Here is an 11,953-nt window from a genome sequence, read left to right on the forward strand (position 1 = left end):
GCTGCTCGGCCTGCTGTGTTCATCCAGCTCTACACCTTGTTATCTCTTCCTTTAGCATGTGTTGAGTTCTGTGTCAAGAGAAACATTGTCTGTCACACTCATGGATCCAAGGTAGCAGAATTCGCTAACCACTTCCAGCAGAATGTTATTTGGAGTAACCGGTGCAGACCTGAAACGCCTTGTCTTTCCACCATGGTTTTCTTTATACTTACTGTCAGAAAGAACGAGGTGCAAGAATGGAAGAGATATAGGACTTGGGAGACAATTTGGGGCAAGTTAAAGTTTACTTAAGGGCCTCATTCTGCCTCAGCAGTTATTCAACAGGCAGGACAGTTACCAAGCTTAGACCCTAAAAGGCAGACTGGGAAATGATTGTAGGCTCCTCAGAAGAGGAGGCATGGGTTGGTAAATCATTCCTCAGCACTTGATTGATTGATTGATTGATTGAATTATTGTCATGTGTACTGAAACACAGTGGAAAGCTTTGTTTACAAGCCGTACAGGCAGATCACAGCAAGCAAAGGATATATAGATCAAAAAGACTTAAAGGCATACAGGTTACATTGCAGGTTACATTATTTGAGGCTACAGTCTATTCAACAGTCTGATAACGGCTGGAAAGAAGCTGTTCCAGAACCTGCTCATGCGTGTGTTCAGTCTTCAGTACCTTCTGCCTGAGAGGAGAGCTTGTAGGAGATCATTCAGGGTGCGATAGGTCTTTGATGATGTTGGCCACCTTTCTGTGGCAGCGAGCCATGTAAATAGAGTCCGTGGATAGAAGGATGGCTTCTGTGATGGTCTGGAATGTGCACACAACGTTCTGTAGTTTCTTACAGTCGAGGGCAGAGCAGTTGCCATACCAGGCCGTTATGCACCTGGACAGTATTCTTTCAATGGTGCATTTGTAGAAGTTGGTGTGGGACCTTATGGACATACCAAATTTCCTGAGCCGCCTGAAGAAGAAGAGTTGTTGTTGTGCCTTCCTGACTGTTGCATTTACATGGGAAGTCCATGGCAAGTCGTCAGTTATTGTCAATCCAGGGAACTTGATGCTCTTCGCTCTCTCAACCTCAGTTCTTTTGATATAGATGGGAGTGTGTTCTCCTCCTTTCTTTTTGAAGTCGATGATCAGTTCTTTAGCTTTGCCAATGTTGAAAGACAGATTGTTTTCATTGCACCATGTCACCATGCATGAGATCAGTCTGGAGGGGATAATGGTGTTGAAGGCAAAGCTGTAGTCGACGAGCAGGTCAACTTGGTCAAGGGACCCAGCATTGGGAAGGGAGACCTGCTAACAACATCGTCTAGCACTTTCTTCCTACCCCTCTGGAATTCCTTCAGCCATCAGCCCCATTGCTTGCCCACTGATCTGTGATCTGAGTCTCTCACTGATTCTGAGCCTCTGATGGGTTGTACCACTGGCAGCTACCACCACCACTAGTAACACTGATGGCAATGAGGAATCGCCAGTCTCTGATTGGGCAGTAGCACTGAGGGTGGGGAGAGAACTTCTGCAACCAGCATCCTTGAACCCGGGGAACGTCTTCCACTGTACATTTAGGGCATCACCAAAGGAGGGGATGTGGGGCTCTCGCTGACCTCCAACTGGTGGGTGAAAAGTCCTAACATTCAGATTAAATTTTACATATTAATTATTTAACACTTCATTGTTTCTTTTTCCTGACCTGCTGATCTTTTGCAATATTTACTTTTGCTATTATGAATTTATAATCCATGGCATTTTGCTTTTGCCATGACAAGAGTAACTGTGATTAATAACAGAGGCACAATTAAGCAAAATCTAGATGGATACAATGAGGGAAAAAAGAAGAGTGAAATACAGATAAAGTTAAGTGTGAGGAGGCTCATGTGAAAGCTGACTATTTTTTATCTATGTACTAATTCATTGGGTCTAGGAGTCGCTGGCTAGGCATTTAATGTCCATTTTTTATTGCACTGGAATAGGTGGGGGGAGCTGTCTTCTTTAACCACTGCAGTCCTTGGAGTGTAGGGACATCAACAATGCTATCAAGGAGGAGGATCCAGATTTTGATCCAGTAATTCAGTTCCATGCCAGGATGGTGTTTGGCTTGGAGCAGAACTTGAAGATGCCTTTGTCCTACTAAGTGGTAGAGCTCGCCTGTTTGGAAGGTGCTGTTGAAGGCACCTTGGTTGGATACTACAGTACATCTTATAGATGGTATACATTGTTGACACTGTCCATCAGTGATGAATGGCCTGCTTTGTATCATAAAATGATACATGAAGTAATTCTTCATACGTTTTTAATAAAAATATGAAACATTTCCTTCCCAAATCTACTTCAGACCCTCCCTCTACTGTTTGGGTGCTGCTACACATTTAAGTAACTATATATTTTCTGTTTTACATTACTAATAAATTATGAGCTAAACACGTCAGGTAATTTGCATTAGTTGGTGCACACACCTTGTTGGTTTGAACTTTCTGTGTATAGAAGTTGAGTAACTTCCAGGAAGTCCAGACGTTGAAATCAAGGTCAGGTTATGAAAGCGTAAGTGTGGACTGCAAAAAAAAACCAAACAAATCAACAAATGCAATAATAGAAAGTCAGTAATAAACATGAATCTGAATAAGAATGGAAGAACTAGAGACAGGTGAGGTAGATCCCATTAAACAGGCAATGACATGTTTGTTTGAAGGGATTGAGGTGAAATGAGGGAGTTCCCTCTTCAATACTTGATCAAGCGACCCAGCATTGAGATGGGGACATGCAGAGAGTCAACACCTAGTCCTTTCCTCCAATACATTTGACTCCCTCAGCCACTGCTCCCTGCCCTGCAACCTCCTTCGTAATCTGGATTATCCATACATCTATACTAACATTACATCTATTTTAAAAAACACAACAGGGACAACAATCTGGCACTCATGCACTGCCACTGCTATTAGGACTTCTTAGGGACTTTGCATAGCCGATGCAGAAGTACGTTAACCTCACCTAATAATGAGAAAGATTCATCTGAATATTTTTCTGACACTCTAAGGCATGTTACTGATATAATATTGAGAACACTAGAGGTAGGTTTTGGGGCTAGGGCTTAACTGCAAGCACAGGCAGTTACTTAAGAGCTGCTGGCTGCCTGTAGATTGCCAAAATGATCAAATGAAGGTGCATTAAGTAGAGAAGCAGGTGTGGAATTGAGGTAGGGGTCTTGCTGTATCTTACCAAAATCACCTCATTAACTACCTACTTCGCCCCTCTGGTATTTTTTACATCCTATTCTAAATCCCTCTTCCCAGCAGAATGTGCATTTGGATAACTGCATTTCCTCACAAGGAGACAGGTCAGTACCAGGAGGCACCCAGTTGGAGGAGGAACTACACACAGGCCCCTTGGAAGTCTCCTCTCAGGTTATTCAAGGGATGGCCGACTCTTCAACTCCACCTTTTAGCTCCCTTCCAACCTTTGGAATTTGAAGCCAAGGAAAGACCACTCTTCTCTTGCCAGAGGCAAGTGGGCCATAACAATTCAAGATTATCCAGACACAACGACCCCATGGTCACTTGGCCAAAGCTCCAGGACCAAGGGGCTCCAGTGCTTAGCAGACTCCTTCCGACCCAGCTGTAGGATCTGGGACTACATGGAGTTGGCAGTGCCCTGTGTGGGTACTCCTGGCAGGGTTATGCCAGGAGCCTGGATTCTTGGCAGTGCTGGTGAGGCAGCAGGGGGCAGCGGAGCCAATGTCTCATGGGGAATCAGCGTAGTCATTTTTGTTCTAGAGAGGGACTCCTTGAGGACCAGAATACCTTGCATAGATCTTGCAGAAATCCTGAAGCCGTGCTTGAGACCCCAATTTGAACAGAAGAGGAACTCCTATTTAAGTAATTTCTTTTTATCTCCTCTGCATGACCCTGTTCCTATCCATGTTGTATCATATTCCTCTCTTTCAATTATAATTTCCCTCTTCACAATTGTCATGCCCCCCAGTCTGTTCCAGCCTTCAACTCCAATCCCAAAGAATATGTTCTTGGGTCACCTTCCTGTAGTCCAGTCTATGTCTTCTATTCCCCTTTTCCTTTAGTTTCTGTGGATGAACCCAACAAACTGATTATGGCCCAGCCACTTCAGCGCACCAACCAGATTTGTGACTATCTTTGTACATCTCCGTGACCACATCAGCTCCATCCACTAGACAGTCTACTATGGAGCTACAGGATTGACCGTGACCCACTTACTGGACTGCAAGGGCATGACCCTCCTGATCAAGAATACCATAATTGGATGCTCAACTGTGGTCAATCCCCTGGGCATGTATCGAAGGCTGCCATTGACTTACAGTGCCAAGATCCCCTGACTGACAGATCCTTCCTTGGACTTTGGTGAGGACTACTCCCCTAAGATTTTGAGATATGGCTGCACATTTGAGGTACATGCAGTATGTTTGCTGCATAAGCTGCTGCCACATGGTGTAGGTATGAAATTGATGTGGCACATTGCCATTGAGCAAGGTTGTTCATTTTTATTATTGATCATTATCTAGCGACTGCTGGTAGAAAGTGCAAGTGTATAAACAGAAGGAGACAACATGCTGCTACCCAAAGTCAACAAAACTGGCAGCATTCACTATTTTAAGGCCATAAATAAAGAGTGGTCATTTGACTGAGCTAGTGAAGAGCTGACACCATCTGTGAGATCTATCCTACATGAACTAGAATATGAAGAAAAGCTGCAAGAAAAGAAAAATAAAAATAAAAACAAGTAACTTAAGCACTTGCAAGTGAAAGCAATTAAAGACTTAATGAAAAGGTTCTACCAATATTTTAAAAAATCTTCAAGATATAGTCTTACAGTTTAAGGCACACTAGGCACAGTAGCATATTTTCACTACCATCACTCTATGCACAATTATCACAAACTATAATTAATGCAGAATTGTATTACCAGAAGACCAATGTTTCAAGAAAGGAGATCCCAACATCTGAAGCACCAACCACTACAATTCGTGAATTGATGGTCACCTTTGGCTCCAGGGTCAACTTTCGGTTTATATGGTTTAAAGCGTACTTAGGCTGAAAGAAAACAAATAGAGGTCATTAACAGTATATAATTTTATCTTTAGTTCATCTTCGGAAACTTCTGTTTCTTGTTGAGATAAATTCATTGGGACACTTGGTCCAACTGGTTATTCAAAATGTGTGAACATGTGAGAGTGGATATCATCAGACTTCTTGAGCATTAAAAGTGTCTGGATCAAGCACGATCTTATCATATGACCTTCTGCACTCTTATATGCTTTCCAGTAGATGCCACAGTAACCTTAGTTAAAATTTAGCTTCCTATAACCCAAATCACAAAATGCTAGCTGGAGCAAACTTTTGTACTTTACAGACATTAGCATTGACAGAGACTAGAAATGCAGTCTGTAAGCTTCTGGTCTGTATACATTGGTGCTATCCATCTGGTGTAATGCAGCAAAACTGTATTATCTTTAATAAAGTAATTAAAGTAATACAATAAAGGAATAAAGTAATGGGCCTCTTGTGGATTTGTGAGTTCAAGTCCAACTGTATCCTATTTTATAACAGCAGGAGCATTATAACATGTATAAACAATCTATTATTCTATTCTTTTAGTTGGAACTAAGATTAATCTAGCTTTTTCTATTTTCAGGCTACTAAATCTAATTTATTTGAGATCAATCACATGTCATTTGTCATAGCTGATGAAATTTGGAGGTGTTTGTAAACTTGCAACTATGTAGATTGAAAGATGTTTAAAAACATTCAGTTCAAAGTAACCAAATCTGACTGTCTTACTTCCTTGTTTACAATACTTCTGACAATTTGAAGTTTCACAGATGTGCACTTGATAGAAAAAAATAATTTTGCTGTTCATTCTATAAATCAAAATCGTAAATCCATTCATAGGTATAGCTTATCATTTCACTATAATAATGAATCATGGCCATTCAAGAGAGAAATAAGACTAAGTCCCATGCAACTTATATTTGTTTGAGGGTATAAATCAGTGAATGATTGCCAGTCGTCCAACAGAATGCACGCAGTGTTCTGTGAGATCATCAATCACCAATAATAATAATAAAACTAGCAATTTTAAATGTTGATTGCAAAGAATAAAGGCAAAAGGGGAAAAGTAAACAAGATTTGGCCCATCAATTTAAAATTTGTTTATTTTGATTAAATGGAAAAGGGATCATAAGCGATTCACCAATAAATTGGGAAACAAACCATAATTTCAGAAAGCAATTATCTAAAAATTCATGTTCAGACTATCCACCAATCATTGAACAGTTTATGGACTTGAACTTACTATTTCAGTTGTGCTGGACTAACTTCCCTAAATGACGAAAATGCAGAAAACTGGCTCTGTGATTCTTGAAGCACAATCCAACTATATCAGGTTAACTACATTATTTACGTATTTTACATAGCATAAAATCAATAATCAAAACACATCGCACAACAAGGCCAAGATGTGTAACTTTGCAATTATCTGGTTTACATTTATACTACAATCAGATGCTACATAAACTGGCTTAATTTATTTTAGTCTTGACAAGTTTGGAAACAAACAATTAATATTATTGCTAATAAAAAGGTACGTGACGTCAAATCTTTTCTAGCTCTCATCAGGGCAGAATTGTAAAAATACCAAATCTCAAAGGGAACAACAATTTACTTTACATGGGAAGAGGGTGTTGGATGATTGGCAAGTGAACTCTGATTGGAAGAAACTGCCATGGAAAATGCAACATGGAACAGTTAACTGTTAAGCTATTGCATGAATTCAAACTTTGTCAACTCTGATTATTCAAACGTTGCCATCAAAAAGCCACAAAGAATGGCTGTCCCCCAAGCTTTTGTTTAATTGAAAACTGCAATGCATGGGCATGTTCTTTCTGTTTGTAAAGGACAGGGCCCTGTGTGTGAATATGTAACTTCTAGCACATGTAAGTGAGCCATGTTGTGAACCTGACTAATAATCTTAAATTGTTTCTTGTATTTTCAGCAAAACCCAATGTCTATTGTCACTGTTGTATTAATCACTTCAAATCATAGAATCCTCACAGACGCAGAGCATCAAGTCTACACCAACCCTTCGAACTGCTTCCCACCCAGACTCACCACGCTACCTTATCCCATTAAAAGCCCCCCACCCCATTCCCCATGGCTAAACCACCTATCTTGCACATCTTTGGATTGTGGGGGGAAATCCAGAACACCCAGAGGAAACCCACGCAGACACAGGGAGAACGTACAAACTCCACACAGACAGTCACCCAACGTGGAACTGAACCCAGGACCCTGGCGCTGTGAGGCAGCAGTGCTAAACACTGAGCCACTGTGCTGCCCTATCAACGTACTTTAGTTCTCAACCCATCTGCCAATGAGAACAATTTCTCCCTATCTACTCTGGTCAGTCGCCTCATGATTTTACGTAGCTCCAACAAAACTGTTCTTAATATCATCTTCTGAAAAAAGAACAGCACTAGCTTTGTTAATCTAACATAATAACTGAATTCCTTCATTCCTGGAACTAGTTTTGTGATTCTTTTCTGCAACTTCTCCAATGCCTTCTAATGTTTCTAATGTGTAATGCCCAGAATTTAACACAATATTCCGGTTGAGGCCAAGTCAGTGTTTTATAATGGTTTATTATAATTTCCTTACTTCTGTGCTCTATGCCTCCACTTACCAAGCACAGGATTCCTTATTCATTGTTTTCTCAAACTTCATTTTGTGCATATATACCTCCTGATCATTTTGTTTCTGCATCTTGTTTAGACTGCTACATTTTATTTTATATTGTCTTTCCTCATTCTTCCTACCAAATTCTAACATCGGTCAGACCACACATGGAGAGCTGCCTGCAAATCTGGAGGCAGTTAACACAATGTTTTGTTAATGAATTATAATTTTCATTGTGACAGCTTATATCGGATAACTTGTGTAACTTGTAAATGCAAATTAAAATGCATTTTTTCATGAAAGGCGGACTTTTGGAGAAATTGTACTTAGTATACTGGCTCATATGATCTCCACTGCTGCTGTCATTGTCCTTACATGCAATCTGTGACAGCCATTAACACCCTCCACTTCAAACAAACAGGGATGAAGTATATATCCACCAGCAAAGGATGAGCTAGCTGGCTCTCTTTTCAGAAAGCTGTAGGATGACCTGAAAAGAGTCTTGAGAACTATGAAAAGTTTTGACAGAGGAATGTCAGAGTGAATGTTTCTACTTTTGTGGAAAAGCAAAACTAGAGGCCAGTATTATGAAACAGTCACCAAGAAATCAAGACATAACAAGATGTAGAGCTAGATGAACACGGCAGGCCAAGCAGCAGCAGAGGAGCAGGAAGGCTGGTGTTTCGGGCCTAGACCCTTAGCCTTCCTGGTCCTCTGATGCTGCTTGGTCTGCTGTGTTCATCCAGCTCTACATCTTGTTATCTCAGATTCTCCAGCATCTGCAGTTCCTGCTATCCCTAACCAAGAAATCAAACAAGGAATTCAGAAGACATGTTTTAATTCAGGGAATGGTGAATACGTGGAACTCACTATCACAGGGAGTGGTTGAACTAAATAGAATAATACATTTAAAGAGAGATTAGATTAGCACAATGGGGGAGAAATGAAAAGAAGAAATCTGCTTGCACTGTTAGTTACCTCAGGGGAAAATTTTAGTCCCAATCTGGTGAGGAAGTCTTGCCTTAAAGAACTACTGATTATTTTAATAAGATTAGTTTGAAATCGAACCAATGCTTGAAGTAGATGCAGTGGCCACCAAAGGTTATAGAGTCATTTTTAAAGTACATTTGGGGTTTCAGCAGAGTTCAGTTGGCAAACTGAGGGGCATGAGTATCTTGGTTTGAGACACAGACTTGCCACAAGCAAGAGTGGGGAACCTCTTTTGGGAATCCCATGTGCCTGTCAGGGCATTCACATCCACCTTTAATCCCATCGTCCTGACTCTCAATCCAAGACACTCACCTCCCCACCCCTGCCACCCCCACTGGCATCTGCCAGGCAGGCCCTTCTGAAGCCAACATCACAAATATTTTCTCATTTGTGGGACCTTGTTGATGCAAATTGGTTGTAGTGTTCCCCTCTGTTTCACCAAATTATGCAGATATAATAGATTCCATGGCATAATTTTAAGGAGAACAGCAGAACTTCCCAACTGCCCTGACCAGCATTTATTATTCTTGATCACCACCACCAAAGTAATCATTTATTGCAGTGCTGTTTGTGGAATCTTGCTGTGCACATATTGGCTGCCATGTTTTTTCCAACTTACAACAGAAACTACATTTTAAAAATACTTCATTTACTGTAAAGCACCTTGGAAAATCTGAGAAAACTGCCACATAATTGTAAGTTCATCCTTTCCTCATGTACTTATTATAATATTTATCAAGGGCTTAACACACCAATTGCTCCAAAAATCTCATTTATCATTAAGCAACCTACATACTCTTCAATGGGCATGGTTGACTCTTAACAGTGAAAGAATCAATTCATGAATAACTAATGTATTGAGAAAGATAATATATAGACTAGGTCCAGAAAATAACTGACAGCATGTCCAAATAATTTAGTCATGGTTATCAAATGACTGAGGAAATAAAAACAACTCTGGTTGGTATTTCTGAGTCCCAATTTTTTTTCTCAGAATGGAGAACATGTCTCAGAGATTAAGTAAAGAAGGAATAAAACAGAAAAAGGCAATTCTGTAATAGACTAATGTTAATTGTGGCAAAATGAAGTAGCCAAGAAAAAAAATAACAGCTCAGAAACTGTTGAAGAAGAAACCAACTTACAAATGAAAATTTAAAAAGAATATTTAAGCCATTTTTTAAAGAGACATAAATTTGAAACACCCTGCCTTCTTGTATTTCTCTACTACACTCTGGTCAAGAATGAGCAGTTGCTCATATAAACATGCAGAAACATATCAAAACTTCAAACTGTAAATCAAAGTAGTTATCACAGATCCATTTTAGAAGGCAGTGTATTAGGTGAGGATGTGGGGCCAGGATTGTCAAGGAGCCAGTGTATCCAAAATGGAAGACAGACCCCAGTTCCTGAAGTCAATATCCAGCAAGAGCAAATTTTATTGGGGAGGATACCAGGAGATAGAGCATTGAGGGTGGGAAGAGACTCAAACATGCAGGAAACCCAAACTCAGCATGGTCATTTAATCCAATTGTTGAGGTCAAACAGACTCCCCTATTGCTGTATCAGTGTCACAAACTTTTAGAATAGACTTAAACGCTCTGAAAGATTGGATATTGTGTATACAACTTACATCTCCTAAGTTACATTAATCCCCAGATCTTTATAAACTAAAAAGAAACTTGTGCGCTTGCATCTCTGAGAGTAAAACGGGGGGTTGGAAGTGCAGTGCTAGCATCATTGGACTCTTAATATAGAGGCCCAGGTTAATGCTTTGGGGATGTGGGTTCAGATCCCACCATGGGAGCCAGTGAAACTTCAATTCAGTTAGTAAATCTAGAATTAAAACTGGTCTCAGTAATGATGCCCATGAAAACATCAGTGACCATTGTAAAGACCCATCTGATCTATTAATGTTTTTGGCAAAAGGAAATATGCTGTCCTACATGACTCAGGCTTTTGAGTGGATACATGCTCAAATCCATGCTTCAATTTTCACTCATAAAGGTCAGGTGCGCAGAGCAAGTCCCCAGTTTAGGAAAAATGGCCAAATGGTGAGACTGTCTTTCAGGATAAGGGGAGAGCAGGTGTGGAATGAAATCATGTCCACCACCTCCAGATGCTCGGCGCATGGCCTTATGAGTGAAAATTCATGTCTGGATTTGAGCTATGTCTGCTCAAAAACCTGAGAGAACTTTGTGTGGATGTCAGCGAGGTGAAGAGTGAGAACCACTCCTTCAGACTGACCACAAAATGTGGACCATAATTTTTATCACTCTGAGACCAGATCATTTTGTCCTTTCATGCCAGTCCTTTTACTTTGTATTCTAGATTGTGGTTCCCTCTAGATTGATCTCTGTTAAGACCTCCATCAAGCTGTACACTTTATTCTTTGGTATCTCATGATGTATGGGTAAATGCAGAGAGATACTTCACCTTTGTTGCACGCTAAATTATATGTTTTACACAACAAAGTATGGATGTTAAAATTCATGTAATATTCAAGTACAAGACTACAAAAAAATTGACAATTCCAAGATAGGTGGCACAGTGGCTCAGTGGTTAGCACTGTTGCCTCACAGCCCCAGGGACCCAGACTTGACTCTGCGTGGAGTTTGCACATTCTCCCCACGTCTGCGTAGGTTTCATCTGGGTGCTCCGGTTTCCTCCCACAATCTAAAGATGTGCAGGTTAGGCGGGCTGGTCAGGCTAATTTATCCATAGTGTTCAGGGATGTGCAGGCTGGGTGGATTCGCCATGGGAAATGCAGGATTACATGGGAAACGTTAGGGGGATGGGTCTGCATCGGATGCCCTTCGGAAGGCCTAATGGCCTTCTTCCATACTGTAGAGATTCTATTATTCTAAGAGCTCATTTGACAGCTAATACAAACCAATGATGTTGCTAATATATGTTAGTAATACGTGAAGATCCATGGTAATGTACCAGTAATGTAGAAAAATATATTGTGCATTGGGATGTCTATGATATGATGAATGAGTATATGCATTAGCTTGGATTAAATGTGACTCCTTTATGCTTGGCTTTAACTCTTACAAATTGGAACATAACTGATTCACTCAATAAAGACCAAAAGAACCGCAGATGCTGTAAATCAGAAACAAAAACAGAATTTGCTGGTAAAGCTCAGCAGGTCTGGCAGCATCTGTGAAGAGAAATCAGAGTTAACTTTTCGGGTCTGGTGGCCAGTCCTGAGGAAGGGTCACCGGACCTGAAATATTAACTCTGATTTCTCTTCACAGATGCTGCCAGA

At 40.5% G+C, this 11,953-nt stretch overlaps 1 protein-coding gene across 1 annotated transcript in view; it reads right to left on the reverse strand.

Annotated features, from left to right (window-relative positions):
- Nucleotides 1-9,793: 9,793 nt before the first annotated feature.
- Nucleotides 9,794-11,953, reverse strand: part of naa20 (N-alpha-acetyltransferase 20, NatB catalytic subunit) — a 12,724-nt gene continuing 10,564 nt past the window's right edge. The window contains exon 5 of the mRNA XM_048600917.1: nt 9,794-9,800. Coding sequence (XP_048456874.1) covers nt 9,794-9,800 — 7 coding nt within the window. The remainder of the gene's footprint in view (nt 9,801-11,953) is intronic.

Source organism: Rhincodon typus, chromosome 9 (genome assembly GCF_021869965.1).
Source record: "Rhincodon typus isolate 14 chromosome 9, sRhiTyp1.1, whole genome shotgun sequence".
NCBI lineage: Eukaryota > Metazoa > Chordata > Chondrichthyes > Orectolobiformes > Rhincodontidae > Rhincodon > Rhincodon typus.